General features: G+C 27.5%; 1 protein-coding gene across 1 annotated transcript in view; it reads left to right on the forward strand.

Moving 5' to 3' along the window:
* The window catches only part of LOC148231218 (atrial natriuretic peptide receptor 3), a 46365-nt gene extending 41426 nt beyond the window's left edge, over positions 1 to 4939 (forward strand). Inside the window, exons 5-6 of the mRNA XM_088195913.1 lie at positions 4555 to 4760; positions 4875 to 4939. Of these exons, the coding sequence (XP_088052039.1) occupies positions 4555 to 4760; positions 4875 to 4939 (271 nt within the window). The remainder of the gene's footprint in view (positions 1 to 4554; positions 4761 to 4874) is intronic.
* Positions 4940 to 24284: the final 19345 nt, after the last annotated feature.

Consider the following 24284-nt stretch of genomic DNA (forward strand, 5'->3'; position numbering starts at 1 on the left):
AGTGGCGCAAGGATGAACTCTTAACCCACTGCATTTTTACTGCTAATACATGACACAAATACAACACATTTAAACTAATAAAATAATCACCAATTCTTCATCTCTACGAACCGAGTTTAGTTCTTTGTAAATATTGCCTTTAGTAAATCGTTTGCTATTCAACAACGGTAAATGTTATGTTGTAATCATTTATCGAAGGTCCTTGAATAAATTATTTTCAAAAAGTTACCTCTTACAACAGATCAAAGAATTCAATTTAATGATAAATTTCATTTCATTTCCTAATTTTCCAAATAGTTAATTTTTTAAATTTTATTATAAATTGCTAATTTATCTGATGTTATAACACTTTTCTAATTGGACATTGATTTTTAATTTGTTGTTTCATATCTTTATGCATAATATGCAGTTTTAATATTTAATATTATCCTCTTGTTTGTTACACTTTGTCCAAACGAGTTGTTATTTCCTTTTTTTACGTTTGAAATTGACGTTTAAATGACATTTACATTAATTGCGCAACTGGGCGTACCTTCCACACATCATTATTACATTACATATAACTACAGTATTTGATGGTTTCCTCTCTTAAAGTGGGTTGTAGGTACCTTGCATTTACATATAATACATAGAAACGAATTATGTATGTAAATAAAAATGGTCAGTATTTTATTACCAAAATGGTCAATATTTATATCGATTTTGGTTAGTATAAAATTTAAATAGTTTATTTTAATAAGTAATTTTTCCGATTTTTAATTTGTTGTTTCATATCTTTATGCATAATATGGTAGTTTTTTTAAGAGCGTAAATCCATAAAAAGTGCACTTGTAATATTTAATATTATCCTCTTGTTAGTTAGCACTATGTCCAAACGAGTTGTTATTTCCTTTTCTTACAATTGAAATTGTCGCTTATATGACATTGACATTAACTGCGTACCCTTCATACATCATTAATATATTGAAATATATTTATAAGGTAGTATTTTTATCTTATCGTGTGCTCTGCAAAATAAATATATACCCACACATGTACTTACAGTGGATGATCACATTATTCGTCACAGTGCAAAACGATGCCACTTTAGATCGACTCAGGTGACTCCCAAATGACGATTTTGCCATAATACTAAAGAGCTTATGAGCTCTTAGAATGACAAAAGTTAAGGTTTACGCATAAAAATTCACTCTTAAACTTAACTTATCGAGTACCACTAAAAACTGATGAAGCGATAAATTTATACAAAACTTGTCACCAACAAAGGCCAACTAATCGAGGATATGATTGATGTGTTACACAAGAGTGGAGCATAAAAAATTGTTCAATATATTAGGAAAATATGTCCAGAGAAAAGGCGGTACCAAATATTAATATATTATGTAAGAAAGGTGAAGAATCAGGTGTGAATGTAAATTCTTTATATAGGAGTCACTCTTGAACATGTGGTTGCATCGTTTTTATACTAAGCCCATTTAAGACCTTTTTTATAATATTTGTTTTATAAGTTGCTAATAATAAGATAAGCTGATATTATAAACAATGTGTTTTGAATATAGTTATGTGATAATTAAATTAAAGTTTAACTTTTGATATATAGTATAATAAAATATGATATAAAACATATTTTATAAACTACTCATTCGTATGGTGTGAAAAAACTACGATGATTTAGTAAGTTATTAAAAAACTGTAGCGACCACATACACATGACCGCGCTTGAAAGGGTCTTTGTCCCAAAACTTGCGTTAATTTACTGTGACCAAAATAATCATCCATCAACAAGGATACAAAACAAACGAACGTTGCACAACCATGACCATGGACAATGCTCATCAAGCGAAAACGTATACCTAAAGGTGTATACCTATTTTGCTGTTCTAAGAAGCGACTCCAGCGATTGGTTGTATGATCGCTGCATAATTGCGATTGATCAGCAAGCTTTGAAGCCTTGGATACTTAAACTTGGACTCTAATGAGGAGGAGGCAGTCGCCAGCAGCCACTTGAAGAGATTAGCAGACGCCCACATACATAACAACATACTGTCATGGGCACTCATATACCGAGAGGAACTCCATCGTAGCAGAGAGGGATTAACTACCGCTGTACACTCGCTGTCATGCCACCTACTAGACCTCTGAGGACCTCCCACGGACATCATCCCTGCGCCAGATTCTCCGCCACCGCTCGGAGAAAACATCTTGCCATTTTTGGTCTATCACAACAATTGTAAATATAATTGGCCACGAAGTCACACCCATAGGGTTCTCAAACCCAAAAAACATTGTCATTAAAATATGTTTTTATATATTTAAAAATTATATTTTAATAGCAATAATAATATTTGGTTTTGAAATAATAAACACAGCCCTTTTCGCTGCTTAGTTTATTAAAACAATTTTTATAAATAGTTTAGAAACTGTTTTTCATCTTTTTTTTAGGATTGCTTTGGAACACATTTAAAATTCTCGTAAATTTATTTTTTACCATGCCATGTCACGCACAACCTAGCGAAAATGGCAGTGTTGGGAACCAAATTATAAATATATTATATTTTACTACCCTTCATGATTAACTACAGTATTTGATGGCTTGATCTCTTAAAGTCGGTTGTAATGTTGTATATAAAAATGGTCAGTATCTTATTACTAAAATGATCAATATTTACATCGATTTTGGTTGGTATAAAATTTACACAGTCACGATTTATTTCAAACATAGCATTTTTTAAATAATGCTCAGTACAAAAATTAAACAGGTAAATGTTGTATAGTGAGAAGGTTATTTATTTTAATCTTAGTCACTAGCATTAATTTAATTATTGTGAATCAGTATTCATACATATTAATGGTCAGTATTATATGAGTATAAATAATAAATGGTTAGTGTGGCTATCAAATAATAATATTTAATCTTTTTAATATCAATTTTGATCAAAAAATAATTAATGTTTACTATTTATTATGTAATGTGGACCAATATTTATATAAATTATTGGTCAGTATATTCTAGTAAAACGATCTGTATTAATAAGCAATGGCTCTATAAATATTGAAATGTAAATATACATATTGATTTTGCTCAGATTTATTTATGTACTATTTTTCATGTCTAAAACTATAGTATTTGCTGGTTTTCTCTTAGTCGATTGTTAATTTCTTTGTGCATATACATATGCATATAGAATTGTCTTATGTATGTATATATAAATTATCAGAATTTGTGTGAATTAATGGAACTATTTCAGTTCAACGATCAGTATAAATAATTAATGAATAGTATAAATCAGCGTTGGCGAATCTGTTATCTGCTGGTTACAGATTTTTTTTGTTTATTTTATGTTATGGTAATTTTAATGTTTTTTTATTTTATTAAACTAACGTAATATTTATTTTTATTTATTAAATTACTCAGTGATAATTACAAAATTACATCTGACATGTAATTGCAATTTGTTAATTTGATTCTGAGCCGCTAGCAAAAAAGGTTCGCTATTGTTGGTATGTATAAAAAGTTTAACGATCAGTATTTATTTTAAAATTAGTTATTAGTTATATGTATACATTTGTGGATAACTATTTATATAAATTAATGGTAATTATTTTAATAACTTAGTGATTTTAAAAACTATTTTAATAAGAAAATCAGTATAAATATAAAAGTCATTATTTATTTAGCTTTTGGTCAGTAATAAAATATAAATGATATTTATCTTAAACTTGTTTGATGGCTATTATTATACAATAATGGATCAGTATTCATGGTTAGTTTGTTAGTAATCAAACGGTAGGGACCATTTTAGAAAAACGATTCAATTTTGGTTTACAAAACGTGTTCTGTATATAAAGGATAGTCTACTTGTTCAGGATTGCAACAACAATCAATAAATAAATATAATAATATATAGAACATAGCAATACACAGAAATGTATATTTTTATGGTGGACACTTATCATTGACCGTTACTGTATATAGTTATGAACCCGTGCTTACTTATAAAAAGGGCAGTGGTAGTAAGACCTTTAAAAAATATTCGTAAAAATTCAATTTCATATAATAAAAAATGCTTTATAAAATTTTTCGAGAAATGTGTATTATCAATTTGCCATTTTTCTCGAGAATAAATATTACTCGTAATGTTTCGGAATGAAAAATAAAACGCGCGATTAATTTTTAATGTCTATTTTTTAATTTATTAATAATACCTTTTATTTCTAAATATGTATTTTATTTAAATTTTTATTGTTTGATTAAATTACCTGACTGGTATATATCGACCGTTATATATTGATACCTGTCATAAGTAAAAATACTGTTAATCTATATTAAAATATTGATCGTTTTTAAATTATATGATTTATTATAAAAATAAAAACATAACTAATTCAGAATAATTTTATTTAAAATAATAAGAATTGTTTTGTTTTTCGAAAAATTTTTGCATCTAACAAGAGAATATTTTTTGTTAGTTTTTATTAAGTCAAACCGTAAATTTTCCAATTAATTGCGCACCATATTCAGCACATGTAATCATTGAGCGCACAATTGCACAGATACAATTGGACCAAAATACTCATTGTGAACGAGCCTCGGGCGCAAGAGAACATCGCCGGTCTGCAGACGTGTCACCTGATGATGAAGACAATGGCTCAGTACCTGAAGGAGAGGAAAATAATGTACTCGTCGTGGGACACCACGCAGAATATTCACCAGAATTTCAGCGACAACTTGCGGCTGGAAATGGCCATGACTTATACAGGTTAGTGAAATATTAAACCATTTTTTTGGGTTCGGGTCTCGGCTAAATTTTAAATCGGTCTCGCGATTCAATTTGCAAACCACCGCTAGATGTCTATTGGTTTATTGTTCGCAGATTTCAATGGCGAAAAGCGTTGCTGTTGGTTGAGAAAAACGCTCAGTATGAAGTCGCCGGGTTGAACACATGTTCACTGACGATTAGTACTTTGATAGAGATGCTTATCAGGAATGGGACCATCAGTTATGTTACGTGGCAGTACTTCGACGACGGTTTTGACGTGAAACAGAAGCTCGTCGATAGGATAGGATATACTTACAGTAGTGAGTTCATTGATTGAAAACAAAACGAGCACTATAGTATCACTTAAATTTTAATATATAAATAACAGCACTCGAGCACTAAATAATAACGGGGAAGGGATGTTTTGATGTATCATATGAACAAACGATTACAGGAAACTGTTTGTTACAGTGTAATTTACTGTTAATTTAACGTGAATTGTTTTGGATATAACCACTAGATATATATTGATTAATTATTCGCATATTTCACTGTCGAAAAGCGTTGCTGTTGGTTAATAAATATGCTCATTATAAAGTCGCAGGGTTGAACACGTGTTCCTGACGGTTATCAGTCTGATAGTGATGCTTATCAGGAATAGGGTCATTAGTTATGCTACGTGGCAGTATAACGTCGATGGTCTCAGAAAAGAACGTTAAGTTCTATATATTTATTAGCAAAATTTATACTAATACCATTAAAAAACATTAAATACAAACATTCGATCTATCGATAGCTCTAAAATGGATATTGCTTCGTATAAGCTGAAAAGAGAGCAAATAGAAAATTAATTTTTAACATTCTGTTGACATAGGTGTCTGTGAGATTGTCGTTAATTTAACGTAATAGAATCGCAATTCGTTTTGAGAAAGGTAACTAGATTTTTATAGTACGTCGTACATTATACAACCTTTTTTTATTTAAATATATTTTTATTAAAATTTGATCTCATCGTAATCATTGATTCTAATATGGTATTATTCTATAATAATGCATATCTTCAATTAAATATCGGTTTAAGGGTCGCACTTAGGGTTTTTTTATTACTCAAGACGCACTTAAAAAATTAAGCATTTTTATTACTATATTATTTTAACAAAATATGTTAAATTGAGTAAATATTGCAGACATTTTTTCAAGAATTTAATGATAAAAAATCATACCAAAAATTGAATACTATTTGTAGAAGAGTAATTAAAACATAAATTAATGATCACATTATTAGTAAAATATTGTATATTAAGTTGACATATAGTACAATATATATATATATAGTAAGAACGCGTTTAAATTATCCATGTTACAATAAATGACCGGCAAGATAGACGAGTGGTATAGGTTTCTGACCATTAACCTGAAAGACCTGGGTTTAAATTAAATTTTTATCTTGTTTGAGAGGTCGGAATAAGTGATTAATGTATAATTATAATTCCGATTAATCGTCACATATTAGGTTTACCTAGATTTTCCTAATCTCACGGATGAATTTCGTAATGATTAATTAAAATCGAGCTAGGTCGTTCATATTTGCTATTGAAAATTCTCTAATAATGAGCTAATACAGCTTATAGAGAATATTATATACGTTTTAAAAATTAAATATTAATAATAAAAAATGTGTGTTATCATTGATAATATATATCCACTGAAATTTCAGTGAAATTATATTATAAAATATTTTCACCGGTAGATATATATTTCTACTAGTAAAAAGTGCTAGTCAAATTATGTAACTTGATGCACTTGAAACGAGTAAAATAGCGACGTAAATTGTAGTTTTCAACTAACAGTTGTAAACGTCATGTTTTAAATCCTGTACGTCACCAGAGAATTTAATTTAAAAAAATATATGCAAATTGAGACAAAAATTGACTTTCGGTACTACCGGTATAACACAATAAATACCGGGAGTATCGAAAATTAGTTTTGTTTTTCTTTTAAATAAATTTTATTAAATAACGATATATTGCTGAAAGGCAGAAGCGGAGAGTAAAATGTTTATCTTAAGGGATTAACATAAGTAGTTTTATCGGGTTAGGATATCAAATTTGAATAATATTATCGCGTTTAGTCTAAGGGGTTGAAATATCAGTCCATTCGACCCATACAAAAAAATCTCACCAGCCGATATTTTAGCACATATTTTAAAAATTAAATTAAACGTGTTCGATATTTTTGTACGATATGCGTGACGTGTCAACATAAAATGAATATGTTTATTTTCTCTCACGTTAAGTCTAACGGTGCCTAGCAGTTTCCAGTAGTTCTGTTATGTATAGATAGTTTTTAAAATAGGGATGGCTGGCGAAGTGAAAACAAAAGCAGGTATTACATATACGAAATTCTTTGCTTATCTCCATTCAAACATATTTTTACTCATATGCTTCACTAAACATTAGTGAAAAATATTATCAATAAGTAAGTCTCAATAATTATATCTAAATTAAAATAGCTCTTTTTCAAATTACATTTTCATTAGAAAATCTTACAATGTTATTTTTTCTGTTAACAACTAAAAATAAATATATTTTATTTTATTGTATATATCAATAGCAGTAGTTATGGTTAGCAACATTTCACTCAAAAACATTCATCATTGTTAATCTATTTTACATAATCTATTAATACAACCACATTGACTTTTAAAGTTGATTCATCCATCTATATTGAAAATTTTCTTGCTCTCAACTTTTCAATTAGTTGTGTTTCTACATCCTTGACTATCTTATCTATTTTTTAAATTTATTGAATACGTTTGCTCAGATGCTTAATGTTATTTTTTTTAATATCGTTTATTAAAAGGCATGAGGGATATAAACAAATTTATAAATTCAATTTTATGAGATCTTTTTAACCCTTTGAAACTGTTTTTGTTACGAGTATGAGTGGTTTTGATAGTATATTCGTTATACAAACATTTAATATCATATCGAAAGCTTTTTTAATATCGAGGAGCAAACGATGGCTGCATCATAAAGCTGGTGTTATTTTTGAGCATATTATTTAAATATTTTTTGGCAAAATCCATCAATTCTAGTTGTTATCTTTGGTTCTATATTCGCTTAAAATGTAAAACTGTCTAGTCTTTATTTGTAGTACAACCGAGTGTTCAGTATTTATTGTGAATTTAAAGCGAAATATTTCAAGAAAGCAGTTTAAACAGTAGTTAAACTTATTTAAATCGTATTTGAGAGTATAATATACATCTATTGGTGAATTGGCAAATGTTTATATAATAGCTATTGATATATTGTTGCATCACTTATTTTTCTATTTTTTTTATCAACTAATTAATCATTTGGAAGATTAAGGATGTTTTATATAGTCGAGGGCTGATTCCCAGAGGGCGAGATATTTAGAGGGCAAAGTTCCTAGAGGTCGAAAAACACAAATGACAGATTAGATACTAGATTCCCTTGGGGGTGAATTCTCTGATTCTTCACCGTGAATGTCACTTGACGAGTACTAAAAATATATAATAAAGAATAAAAATAAATTTATTTATTTAGCCATACATAAATTTACAACGATCATTGTATGTCGTCATCCAGAAAATATTATTCATAGATTAAAATTATTTTTAAATTATGAAACCGCTCGTGACATTGCATCATACAGTACATAAGTTTAATTCAGTTGGGTGGCGATATACATTAGGATTGTGAATTTTAGCTGCTTAAAGTAAAAAAAATAATTCGCAAGAAATAAATGGGATTGCAGAGTGTTAACATTATGCCTTTATATGATTTCACTGAAATGACATATTTAAAAATATATTTTTTGGATAGATTCGATACTGTCTTTTTTTAGATTTTTTTTGAGGAATATACTGAAAATTTCTGGTTTAAAATTAGTGTTATAATTTCAGTTTTTTAGGATGGAGGAAGGGGGTGGAAAAACTTGGCTAGACAGTCGTGGTTTTTTTAAACTTTGATTTTAATTAAATTTATTGTATTTTATTGAATGACATGCATTTTTCTTGACAAATGTCTCCATCTGCCTCTCCCCAAATTCCTACGGATACGAAAACATCTACAAATTATATATACAAGCTGTGAGTGATGATCTTTATTATTGCAGAAAAAATAATTAACAACAAACTTTGTCTTAAAAAATAGAAATAAATATTCCTGACATAGATACAGTAAAGAAAGATTACACATATTAATTTTGTTTTTCTTCTAATATCACTAATTTGAAAGCTAATTTCAAACTGTAATTTTATGAATTTCATTGAATAGTTTAAGCAGGAAAGTCTCTGACAAATAAAATTAATTATATATATGTTCTATAAATTTGCAAAAATAATATATTAGTCCATTGGCCACAGGTTTACCCCACACGGTGTCTAATTGACCGCATTGCTATGTTAGATATTAAACATATTATTATGTAACGCTGTATCGTGTTCGCAATTTAATTACTTGATACACAGAATACGTATTAGCAATGCGTATGGCGTATAAATATATTTTGCTAAAATTGTGTTCTCGAAATTCAGATAGAAAAACGAAATACAGCAGAACTGTATTTGTGTATCCGTATTTTTAATTAAATATCGTATGCAGACTTATTTTATCAAAATATCACATATATATATACATAATTCCTATTATTACAGTACATATAATAATATTAAATTTAATCTCTCGATTAACCTTGTTTGCATTGACTAGGTCACATTAATTTTCTTCGTTATTTTCTCATGACTCGCTAACAGGGTTATCGTTTTTTAAAATTAATATAATATTGTAAAAAGTATATTACATTTTTCCGGAATAAAGTATTCTGAAAGGTCCTCTTCATAATTATTCCTGGGGGCGTAATTAATTCTCCGCATTTTTGGAAAGTTTTCCGAAAATCGATATCGAAAGCTTTCGAACTTTTCGCGATTAACCCATTGGTGAACTTTAACGATGTATTGGAAGATATTTTCGGTCGATGGCATTCAAATGGCGATTTCGATTCTGGTTCGTTGGACCAGATAATATCAAGCTCCGAGATACAGCTGCTGTTGAATGTTACATCATTATTGATAATTATATATATAAATATATATACATGTACATGTGTAAATAACACATGTTTTTATATATAATATTTAGTATCCAATCTCGAAAAGTGTATTTTAGCATGGCAGTTTTCCAACTCTCATCAATTCAGATTAGCAATTAACTAACCGTTTTATATCATACATCGAGGGTATAATGTGAGTAAAAAATATAAATAGGCGTTTGCAGTAAGTGAAAATATGTATCAATCATGAATATTATTATTTTTCAGAATATATTAGACGATGTTTTATTGTATTTTCAATATGTATATTTCATTATATTAACTGGAAAGTTCACTGATTGGGCAAAATGATTTTTTAAATTAATAAACTATAATTTGCTATGAGCTATAAAATGGATAAGATATTTCAAAACAACATTATGAATTATATTTTTTATCAAAGCCACAGAAGACCCATGAGAAAATAAATCCTTGTATTAAATATTACCTTGAGTCAGAGAAAATGAAAGTAGAACTAGTTTCTATTATATAAAAACGCATATCACACATCATAATAAGCATTTATTATACAATAAGTTCAATTATTTATATTCAGATTTAATTTACTGAAATTATTATAATATAAATTCTTGTGTCAACCCTATCATACTTTTTTATGAATGAGTTACTCGCCAATTGCGAAACTATTTGCCCCATATTACTTCACCCTTTGCTGATCTTTATAGTATAGGTTCAGTCAATCAAACCTAGTATACCAAATAGATATATGTACATAAACTTATTGGGGCGTGTAGGACTATATCAAAAACCCAAAACGGTAAAAATATTTTCTGTCAAATTATATAATGTAACCTACGGACTAAACCCGATCGATACGATTCCCGACAGAGTGAATCTATAATCAGCTTATGAGTGCTTGATCTGAATATAATGTAATATATTTAAATATAACGAACAGGATATTCAAAAAGGGATAAACCATAGCTTATGTGACAATGTTATAAAATGTTTCATAAAATGATCATTTGTATCGAAATAAAGTTTATAAGATTTATAACATCTATTCGATTTGTCGGTTTTAAGCGATTTCAGTTTTTAGTGTTGATATTAAACCTATAATAAAGTCAGCACAATATTTTAACGAAACGTAAAAAACCTTATCGAGTTTTATGGATTATAAAAAAAATGTATATAAAAGTAGTTTATTTCGCTGTATTAAATGTTTAACATATGGTGCTATGCTAAGCGAAAAAGTTTACGATAAATTGAGAAAATAAGAATATAATTTGATGTAGCAATAATTTTATTTTAGATAAAGAATTTCGTTTTGTATTGAATCACACAAAATCAGCTTTAAATATTTATTTTTATATTAATGATTCAAAATATATTTTTTGTAAAGATTTTATTTTTTAATAAATTTTATAAGCATAATATGTTGGAGGTTTTAATACAATATTTTCACTTTACAATTTCGTCACATGGGAAATAGAATTTGGCATTGTCGTGCTGTAGAATTTTTCGACTTCTGTTGATAAGTACAGTATTTTTTTATTTTCTCGTGTAAATGATTCAACTGACTATTATATAAATATGCTGTTATTGTTTTGGAAGGCTTAAGAGTTTCGTTATGCAGAATATTTTTACAGTGAACCATTGTCTTGTACGACGACTGTTGTCATTTAATACTCATTTATTATCTCCGGGTATCAAATGATCGCAAAAAAAGCCACCAACAGCTTTTGGGATATGCGGATATGCCCTGACTTGTTTTCTTAGTTCAATTCATGTGGAGCCCATGCACTCCAAGCCTTCCAAATCTTCTTAACGTGTCTATGCACTGTTGAATCAAACTGGTTTAGTTTCTCGGCCAGTTGATCGATGGTTTGAGTAGAGTTTGCTTCTATTTCTTCTACACATTCAGAACTATTTCTACTATCGTAATTTTCCATACGATTTTTTTATGATTTACCTATCAAATATTTTTAGTGGCCGAAGATATTTTTTTGAATAAATTCATATAGCATGCATTTTTGTATAAATTGTTCACTTTGTAAGAATTTCGGGCTCAATATTTTTTAATATCAGAATAAGGAGGCCAGATGTGTTTTAACACATAAAAAATACGTACTTATATATTATATTTATAAAAGGCCAAAGCATAACTGACTGTTAAGACTTAAATTGAAAAAATACGACATTTATTTCGGGATTATCTAATATCATATAATATCATTAAAATATAACGCATGTGTATTTAGGGATTTATTTTAACAAAAACTTAATTTTACTTTTTTTACTTATGTATAAAAAATAACACTTATCCATACTTCTGTAGAAAAAATTGTTTTTTGGAAAATAAATGATAACTAAAAAAGTAGGGTTGTAGTGTGACAGCTAGGCTGGACCAAAATCTGACCATTAAAGTGAAAAGTCAGCTGGGCTGCTATAATATTGAAGTCAACTTTTATTTTTAGTACATTTTTTAGTGAATTTAAGGTCGGAACGGATATATTATGATTTTTTTATGAAAGGTTTATTTAATTTAAACATATTTCTGCATGTAATACATGTTACTTGTTTAACACCATTTTAATGTTTACACGTGTGTGCTTTTAAAACAAAATAATGCTTAAAAGTTTACAAATGAAGGGGAAAACTGAGAGCAATCTAGATAAAAGTTTTTATTTAAATATGTTTTGTTAAAGATCTGAAACCATTTAAAACTGTTATTGTGGTTACGCGAAATATTTTTACCAGACTTTTATTTATAGTGGTAATAACACTGTTTCTTAATAGTTATTAATATTTTTATTGAGATTATAATTTTCTTAATCTTAATATAATTCATAAATTTATGAGAATTGTAAAATGTATAATCTTTGATTGTGATTACTTTACAATTTTATTAAGATTAGTTTGAAAATAATAATGGTTTTACTAAAACCATTAATATTAAGTATTAGATTAAAACTATTATTATTAAATAATAATAGTTTTCATAATCCAATGTATAAAAAAATCGTTAAACAGAAAAATATATTTAATATTTATGGAACAACAAAAATAAACCGTGTAAAATATATTTTATACAAAAGCGAATAATAAAATCTAGTATATATTTTATACAAAAACAAATAATAAAATATGGAATAATTAAAATTTTACTTTATCTTGTTAAATTTAATATAAATATTTTTTTAATGAAAAATATTGTCTCACTGGTTACTAAATTTGGTTTGATCGTCAAGTGCTAATAAATACTGTTATTAAATTTAATTATCTTTTTTCAGATTCAATAATTTTTTTATGGCTTTTTCAGATCAATGTTCTAATGTTGCTATACATTTTATCATTAAAATTTGTTATTTTAAGAACTTTGATATACAAATATATAATTATTCCTGTATGGTAATAAATTTTAATATATTTAAATGAAATTTTAATAGTTTTTTAAGATACCTTTTTAATATAGAGTTTTTATAATGTTTTGTGGGTTTTGAAGGGCTAGAAATTTAAATTAGTTTCACTTGTACTTGAGGAGCTAACATTTTAAATTAGATATTTTTTTACATATTAATTCTATTTATCTAATAATAAAAAACATCACCTCATCGGCAAAATAGTCTATATCTATAGTCATAAACAGAATTATTTTTCAGTTTACAGGCAATGAGTTTTTAGTATGGTTCATAATCATTATTGCATCGTGCTTTAGTAAGATTTTTATTGGCATTTAATTTTTTAATTTGCGTCGGATGGCTTAAAAGCGATTTTTTTAAAAACTAAAAGCCCTTTAGGGCTGATATTTATATATGGCTTTTCTGGAATTTAGAATTATTGTATGTATGTTAATATTTAATATTAAAAAAAACATTGAATGGGGTCCTATATTATTTTCGAGAAAAAACCGACAATAAAAATATGTTATATTTGGAACACAGATTGACTTATTTGGAACACAGATAAAGCTCAAAGACTTAAATTACTCGACATCATCAATTACTTGAGTATCGAGTAGTAAAATCTTAAAATACTCGAGTAGTTTCCTATGTTATAAAAGAGCTTTCAATCATTTATATAAATAAATATACAATTAATGAGAGAGTGGTTAACTTACATATTTATTTTAATTTTAAAAACAATTAGAAATTAAATTTATTTCTGATGCAAATTTACTAGTTGTTCTCTTGGTTAGATACTTTAAAATGCATAAATATGTTTTAATCATATTATAAACAACCTGGAATTTACAATATAGATGAAGCTAGTTCTTAGTATACCTTCCAACTGTATATTTATCAATATATATATATATATATATATATATATATATATATATATATATATATATATATATATATATATATATATATATATATATATATATATATATATATTTGTAGACGTGTAAAATATGATTTTGCTTATAATAATATTTATTTGAATGTATTTTCATATTAGTAAATAAAAATATTTGCTCTTATAATATACTATACGTAGTCATACTTTATAGAGCATGCGAATCACATATTACTTTTAAAATTTTTCTCTTTTTGTAGGGCTATACATGGAAATACCAGGTGTCGTTTTCACATAGCATTTTTGTAAAATATTGAAATATGTATGTTTTATTGTACCATGTCAAGAAGAACATATTGCTTGTTACTTTAGCAGCGAGCGGAAAGAAGCCATGCGAGTGTATTGGAAGTTGTTCAAAGGCTCTTTCACTTGATATTGGACATATTTATTTATTTTTAAACTTATATATAATACATCGTGTGATGATAATAAACCAATGAATACGTTTTAATGTTATGTTATCGATATTGAACATTATTTTTGTGTTTATCAACCAAATGTAAGAGCATAATATATTATTTTACTATGCATTTGGGACAAGCATATAGGGCAATATAATTTTCCATTAGATAATATTAAAGTTCTTACTTTTAACATCTATAAAATGGCACCGTAAAAGCATAATAAAATTGTAGTCGAGAGTCACACATCTCGTAAAGTATGTTTATGTTTGTAAGATATTAATATGTCATAAATATTATAATTGTATTTCTATTAAAATACTGTTATAAGAAAAATATTAACAAATACTTATCTCGCGGCCTATTGAGATTAGGCAAATGTATTTTTAAAGTTTTATTAACAACTAATTTAATTGTATTTTTTGTGATCTGGTGCCAAGTGGTGTGACTTTATCAGACGGTACGATCTGTCTGATATATATGTTTATTTCACAGGTGTCAGTATTGGGTGCTAAATTATTTTTAACCCTTTAAGCGCCAGTGACTTTTTAGTGAGTCGCCTGATATTTATCTTCACGCGTCTGTATCTCATTCTTTACATAAATATAAAATACTTGATTCACTGAATAATGAAAAACTTATTTTAAAAAATTTATTTGTTTTAAAAACAAAATAATCATCAAATGGCACACAGGTGAGTTGCTGGCGTTTAAGTGCTTAAGATGAAAAATACTCTAATGGTATATTTGTGCAGCTCTAGGCATTTCTGTTTCCGTGGGTAGCTAGCAAAGAAAAGGATTTTGGCAGCAAGCCCTGTGGAGGGTTTGATGGCACAGGATTTTTGTGAGGCATGCTTTTCATTTGGGAAGATTTCTGGGGGTTCATTATGAAGTACATTATTGAAATCAAGGGGTTTGGAATATTGTTTGACTGTTTAAGTGACACATTTATTATTTCGCTTGCGCGCCATCGGAGCCATTGATATACCGCTATTTTTTTTTTGTGACACATGTCACCCGCCACAAAATCGAATTTTTTGTTCAGAAAAAAATTGAGATGTATTATTAACAAGCAAATTTCATTAGTTTGCATTCCATAAAGATAAGTGCTTTTTAATTTATATTTTGTCATAGAGATTGAAATTCATGATTGTTATATAATTTTAATTTCTGTCGATAAACACATATTTAGTTAGCCTAGATTTTTTAATATTAATTGTTATATTTTTGTTAAAGAATATGTATACGTTATTTTTATTTTGAAATAACATGTTTTACATTATGCAAAATTATGTTATTTTAAAATCCCGAGATTTAAATTTGATGTAGAGGAATTTTTTTTTTCACATATTATTGCTTTGTATATATATAAAATATTAAAATAGAATAAGCCATTATCATTAAATTTATAAAAAACTGCAAAGAAATTCGAAAAATGTGTTAGTATTAAGGACGTTGCGACATTTAAAGAAAAGGAAAAATCCACATTTCATATTTTTTAAACACAGCTACAGTTCTTTTGGTGCTTTTGTTTTTTTCAATTAAAACTTTTTACATTTACACTTTTTAAGAGAAACTTACTTTGAGTTACAGTCAGGATCTTAATATCAAAAATATTCTTTATGATAATATAAAAAAAACGTGTTTGTTTTAACAGTATTTTCTGTATATATGTATATGTTTATAGTTGAGTTTGCTTACCATTTTCACTTAATTTTACCTCAATAAAATATATTTTTGGTCATAAACAATTTCAACATTAACAGCAATTATTGCTATTTAATAGAATCATATCTCAACAATGTTTATAATATCATTTTAATTTATGTTTATGTTGTATTTATATTTAGTTACATGTTGAAGTTTCAAGTAATCAAGTAGGTTGATTAATTATATATGCATTGCATAATTATAATAATACAAAAATTATATACAATTAATATTGATATTTTACTAACTGGTTGTATTATATTAAAGAAAACGACTTCCCACTGCTTCACGCATTCGACTTCACCATTACTTTAATTAAATTTTAATATTTTTTGCTCATTGATTACATAAAATTCCGCTTAAATATACAAAAAGATTTTTATTAAAATCAAGACCTTTCAACTGACAGTGCGCTCACTATTGTATGTATTATACAAACACTTATATTACAAAACTGACAGTACAAATATATCATTTATCATCTTTTTATCGTTGATCGCTTCCATTGTTTGAAATCGTTTTTCAAACAATACAAGTTAAAAATAAAACAACCTTACAATCCTGATGTATAAACAAGTAAACATTGATTTCAATTTCAGAAAAATATATTTTATATAAATAACTGGATTTATTATGAAATTTACTCAGCGTTTACAACCCGTTAAACAACGATCCCCGTCCGACCCTGGATAAATTTGTACTTAATATGTTTCTCTAAAGTATCACTCGTATTTCAACAATGCTGTTAATGCCCTGTCCTTTCATAGCAAGTGTAATTAACGCAACATTTACACCTGTGCGAATCGTTATTGGTTTACTAATACAGTCGACATTTTAAGCAAAACAACAACTTGCAAGTTAAAAACACGATAAACTTTTTATGACACTCTTTATGGTCACAATGTAGTAGTATTAACAGAAAACTTACTTTATATTAGTGGCAATTACACGGTAAACTTGCTAAAGTACACTATTTATTTTATTATTATGTTATTCCAATGCATCATACCTATTGATATTTCAGTATTATCCATTTAATTTTGTTCTAATCTAGTAAAGAAACATTATAACCAAAGATAAGGATCTACACAAAAGGAACATATCTATCTTTTACAGAATAGCGTAGTCCGTAAGGACTAGATTGAAAGCGCAGAGGCCACGGGTTCGAACCTTGGCGCAATAAAAAAGCGCGTCAATTTTGACGAGCTCTTTTTATATTTATTATTTTTCTATCTCTAAATTATTTTAATAAGATAATAACCCACATCTCTAATATTGTTTTAATGCCATATTTTTACTATTAACGGGTTTTTACTACCTATGAGTATTTTGTGATCCAAGTGCAGGTGTATCTAACATTTATAATTTGTTCAAAGAAAACATAGATTTGATTAAATTATTTATGATTCTATGATTTGATTTCATTCTCAGGACTGAATTGTTTGTATTTAGTTAATGCTGATATATATGTTAAAAAAATTAAGTATTTGGATTTATGATTCTTTCTTTGAATTCTTTGAATTTAGATTTATTATATTTTGATATAAATCCCTAAATATTAGATTTTAAAAACTAATTAAAATGAAAATTAGATTTTGTCTTACGTTAATATAAACGAAAAATAATTATCTGTATTAAAAAAAATGTAAGTACTTAACTATATAGTATACATATAAATGTATATTATTATATTAGGTTTTAAAAAATTTTACATCCAATGTATAAAATTGCAGCATTATTATTTTTATCAAGAAAATTAACTATCTGTTAAAACATAAGTCATTATAGCATTTATTTTATTCGTTAGACTTTTATTTCCCGTTTTTAATCATTTTATTTTTATGAACATTAAATTTAAATTGTCAATAGAATTTTTTACAATGAATTAAAAAGAGAACATTTTTTATAAAAATATAAATTTAAATTTAAAAATCTCAAACTGTGGCAAGCGTTCGGGAGAACGGCTTTTCGAGAGAGATAAAAAAGCATTATGAGACCTTTGAAAAAAATTGTTGGCTTTTACACGTTGCTTTTTACGAGTGCTTTTGATATACCTTCCCTTTTGTCAGGTGTCAAAGATAGCAACAGTTTTGAGACAAGTCATACACAGCGGCCAGAAAAGTAAGAATTTTATTGATTTAAAATTATGATTTTTTAAGACCTCGAATCAGTATTGTAGGCCATATATATTGTAGACCAGCACCACAGCTGTTCACCAAGCTTACATCCTTAGCCGGTCGACCCCATTTAAGACCTCTGCGACAACCGCTAGATAACGCGTCGCCAAGGGTCTGCGCCCTTGAATAATGTAATTCAAAACTGTGTCATTAATAGCGTCTTTTTAATTAAGTGATTGTTGAATTAAAAATGACTTGAATTTTATCTGATTCATCAGCACATATAATTCTCAAAGGATTTTCAATTAAATATATCTAGGAATTTGATAATGTTTTAAAGATTTATCGCTAAATATTTATTGAAAATAACTATCAATACATCCCTAAGCTACTGTTAAAAATGTTTTTTAGACGCGAGTCAATTATATAATGTTTTTTCACAGTTCACGAATCTTATGCAATATATTTTTCAACTGTTTTCATAAACAATAATTTGTTTATACTACGCTAGTTTGAAGGGTGTCGATACGGAGTGCTGTTAATTAAAGCATAACGTTGAAACAATTAGATATACAATATAAGATCCAAAGCTGCGAATATTTTCTTTACTTAACTTTAATTATATTTTTTAATTATGATAATCGCAATTTTTATATTATAGTGTATTTATTATAGTATTTAAAGATTTTGTATTATTGTTAATAATACTAATCTTTTAGATGCCATGCTAATTCGAATTGAAAAATCGACATTTTAATAGCTATGAAATGTTGAAAGATTAATCATTTTTAAATATTAATTATTGAAGATGTAATACAAAACCTAAAATCGCGTTAACTATGATTATTATTATTATGATTGTAACGGTCTATCTTAATACGTCGGGTAGTTTAATTAACGATCTGGTAGAGGCTCGGATTACAACTGTAAATCAAATTTTATCTCAAAATATCGTATCTTGGATTTAATGGACGGTGGGCATCTTTGTTAAAGGGCCAAAGGATCAGACCTTTGAACAATGAGGGATGAAGTTGAAGTTTCGTTGATTAATTGACCGAACTCGTTATTGGTTCACCTTCGTTTCGGCGTGTCTTATTCAACTAACTTTGATTGCTCCGAATACATCTGAGCAAAATACGGTTTAATTTATTATTTTAAGGGGTTTATAAATATGTATTTTTATCTATGTATATAAGCAGATGTGAGAAATAATATAATGGCGAAGCAAATGAATTCCGCTTCATAAGGATATGAAAACTTTTCACATACGTTTGATTCAAGGAATCCAATTTGTTCCCGTCTCTCCGAGCGCTCCAGCTGGAAATGCGGTCTTAGAATTGTAAAATAAACAATTGTAAATTTAAAAATCCTTTTGCGTGACATTTACGAGATATTACATATTTTTAAACTCGGTATTCGTGAGTCTTGTATGTAATTTTATGGTTTGTAAAACTATATGTAATATGTATTTTTCTCATTGCTTTCATATAATAATAGAAAACGTATGCTATATTATTGAAAAGTAAGATTTTAATTTAAAATTTACATAGTACATATGTTTATAATGATAACAAAGGTTTTTTAAAATAAAAAAACAATGATAAATGTTTCATATAAATGGCAACTACTGTATACATGTGTATATATAATAATAACCTTAGAAGTTATTATACATGTGAATTGACCAGCTGTATGGTTTTAGACTATCACGCTTCACACTATTATGACACACGAATTATGTCGCTAATGCACTTGAAATTAAACTAAACCATGAATTGATGTTACCGAAACACAATTTTGTCTAATCGTAAATTTGTTACGATTATATGTTTTCAGGTGATTAATTAAGATTATGTTTCAAGTATGAACCTTTACTTTTTGATTAAAAAATTAATTTTCTGCTATATGCAGATGATCTGTAGCTTCTCAGTAAAGTTAAAAAATGTAAGTGCACTAATTTACAATGACATAATGCAATAATCTGGTAATGATTGTTCACAAGATAATTTATGATCCATCCTACATTTAAGGATCTCGTTAATATATAAAAAAATTGCAATTTAATATTCCTAAGAGAAAATCTAGAAAAAAGAGTATTTTTTTAAATATGTTATTTTAGTAAAATCAAATTGGAATACATTTTCACAAGTAGATGTATATTTTTACTATTGAAAATAAAAATTATCTGACATGTGCTACTAGAATTATATGATTTCAACTTTAGTAATATATATTAACATACTCATCATAATTTATTTACATCCAATGTATATTTGTTACAGTGTATGGGTATTTTTTTGTTATTTTTGCACTAGTTAATTCCAAATACATTTTAACTAGTAGATATATTTTTACTAGCAAAATATAATTTAAACGATAGGCGCTAATATGCTGCTCTAAAATGTTTATGTAGCTCAATTTTACAGTTGCAAAAGATCCATTTGCTGTTCAAACCCAAACCTAGCCTAATGAAAGTTCTCAAATTAATTATAATTATAAAACTTTTATTAGATCAAGTCCAAAATATAAACTAAACCAACTCATTTCTCATAGGAAAATAAGCGGATGAATAAGTACAGACAGACATCGCATCTCACATATTGCTCCATAGTTTGTCTGCATTTCGATACTATGCACACTATGTTTTAAAAATATGCCATCCTTACCGATATTACTATGGACTTTTAGTATAAGAGGATTGATCAAAGTATATTCAAACCGAATTTTGATCAATAGGAGAGCGCAAAAAACAATTATCCCTTCTCAGAAGGCAAAAATTCACGTCAAAAGCAATAAAATCGTGTCGGCGCCGTCGCAGTGGGAACGCTCGGTAACGAGCGTTCCCACTGCGACGGCGACGACACGGTTTTATTGCTTTTGACGTGGATTTTTGACTTCTGAGAAGGGATAATTGTTTTTTGCGCCCTCCTATTGGGCAAAATTCAGTTTAGATATATTTTATTGCTTTTGCTTTGTACTAAAAATTTACTATATGGCAACACTGAGCGGCAAACAAAATACAATTAATGAGTATATATTTTTAATGCCTAATAAAAATATTTCGTATAAAATATTATATCAGAAAATATGTCGCCACGGTGGTTAATTTTTATATTTATTTGTAGCGTAGAAAGGGTTGACTCATACTTATTATTATTTTATCAAGAAATAGTACTATTGTATAATGCTAATAAATATATAAAATGCCATTTTTGTTCATCACTGTTTTCCATGCACTGGGTGGCGGGCCATCTACAGGTGCTTTTAAATGGCACTGTGGGGCGTTGGCTCTTTGTAGAAATTCTGCGAAACCAACATTTTTGTTCTAGTGGTTGTCTTTGGCCATGCTTTTGAAAATATATAATTTGTTCCGTCTGTGCAATACATATTGGCCACCACAGATTTAAATATTGCACGATTCTCAATCTTTCTAAATAATAAAATAGGTTAAAACATAGGTGCTTCAATATTTTTATATACAAAAAAAGCATAATTTTGTGTACTTTTTGGTAGAAAACACTGCTGGTAAATTTAAATTTAAAATGTAGTATAAAAAAGACTTTTACTATATATTCACTTTTTTTAGCTAAACCTGTATATAGTATGAATTTAATTTTTTTTCACTATAATGTGATCAAAAAAATCTATTATTGTACTATTTTTTGTTGAGATAAAACTAAATTTAACAAGACTTTATAAAAATAATATAAAAAATTCCGATTTAGGATTTTTTATTGATCGATAAATCAAGGGTATATATAATTTAATTATAATTTAAGATTTTTATTCCTTTTAAGTTATTGCATCTAAATTTATCAAACAATTATTTGTGATTAAAATATAAATAATTTATTGATTTGAAAAAAAATATAGAACCAGCATAAAGAAATTCAATTAAGCTTTTCTAAAGCCAAAATCCACATTTATGATTTGAGGGTTTCTTGTATAACATGCTTTTGAAATACAACTGTAACATCATTGTAGACAATTACCAATATTAGCACTGCTCTTGAAAAGGGCAGACCTTAATTAATGAACACCGAAGGGTTTGCCCTTTACGGCGACAACACAAAATCACATGTTGCGATAATGTTTCAATAAAAATAAATATACATTAATTGGGATATTTTCAAGCACCTATTGAACTTTCTAGAATGCTCTTACTTAATAAATTTTCTAAATTAAAACAAATATATTAAACGGTTGGACAAAGAGTGAAATATTATCGTAATAACTGATATTAAAATATATGTATATAAAAAAATACGAAAAATTGCATAAACCAAATGAAAATTCCATTCTTTATGTACGGATTTTTACACGACTTTGTACTAAATTGCGTAGTTATTTTTCTCTGTTATATTGTAAAATTATCTATAAAATATAATAGCTGTAGTTTATTTACTGTACGATATTGAAATGCAATTTAATTGAAATAATATAAAACACTGCGCATGTATGATTTTATTAATTAAATTGAAATTTAGCTGAATTTCTTATGTATTTAAATTGTAGGTAGTTTGTATAAAATTAAAATATAAATATTGATTCAATATTAATTTCAATCTTCTAAAAAGTATATTAATTTCGAAGCATTATTTATTTTTGCAAAATATAAGGAAATAAATCTTAAGAATCTTTTTTCAGTGCATATATTAAATAAAATGGTAATAATAATAAATATATACATATACTAAAACTGAGTAGATTTTTTATAAAAAAAAATTGTGATGTTGATTTCATTATTTATTACTGGATATAATTTTTTTAAACTTTTGACTTACGTAGAAATGAATTAATGATACAAAGATAGTAAAAATTAACAGTTAGGGCCCACGTAACGTGACGGAATATTTCAAGCTTCAATCACTTTTAGTGACACATTTCTTGAGATTAAAATAAAAAGCGCTCTTTCTATTTTTAACAATAATGTTATAAAGATGCATAATAGTGTCACGAGACTATTATGTTTTCCCGTAGATACAAGGCGAGGAGGGTCTTCCCTTGTGTATTAAGATAAACGGTGATGCGATCCCATGGGCGAGTTCAGGCAAATACCTCTGTCGAACCACCATACAAAAAGGACTCAAAGCAATTTTGTCTATTGCTTCAATATTCTGAAGGAGAAGTGGACTTAGTAGCGAAAGCAAACTTACTGTATAAATCCATATCTGTAAGGTCGAGCATATTTGATAGTTCCTATCATAAGATAGGCGTAATCCAAATAAGTACTTGAAGATTGCCAAAATGCTTACTCTAAGACTAATCACAACCAGCTTCACTTTTTAAAAATATCAAAATAATAATATAATTAACAGTTGTCTCACTGATCATGGGAAATATAATCTGTACGATTTAACGTTTGGATACAACATTTATTTACTACAGTATTTTTGAAAATATTTTTCTGTCGTTTTGTACTACACAATCAAATTTAAAAGTTTTTGCATTGACACACTTAGTAGCAAATTTTTGAGCATCATGACTTCATGACAACGATTGTCTTTAATATATATTTGATGTTATCACGAACATATTTTTGTTACAAAGGGCTAAGCACATCCCAAGAGACGAACCGCCTGAGAAGTTTAATGATCTAAGCCCAGGGGGTTACTGCTGTGACACTTGTCTTCGACTCCGAATAATGTGGGAGCGACAAAACAGTATATGTTAATCGCTTAAGTCAAATAAAGCAGCACTTTTTAAATAGTTATTTTCTGAATCCAAATTGTTGTTGACACAGAATGTTGTGTAAAATATTAAAATCCTTTAATTGACTGATTACTACTTTTCCCATCACATTTTCCATACAAGGCAACATGTAAATTGGTCTTATTTCCATTTTACTGTTTTTTTTCA

This window comes from Plectrocnemia conspersa, unplaced genomic scaffold (assembly GCF_051122295.1).
Source record: "Plectrocnemia conspersa isolate PC_06_02 unplaced genomic scaffold, ASM5112229v1 ptg000010l, whole genome shotgun sequence".
NCBI lineage: Eukaryota > Metazoa > Arthropoda > Insecta > Trichoptera > Polycentropodidae > Plectrocnemia > Plectrocnemia conspersa.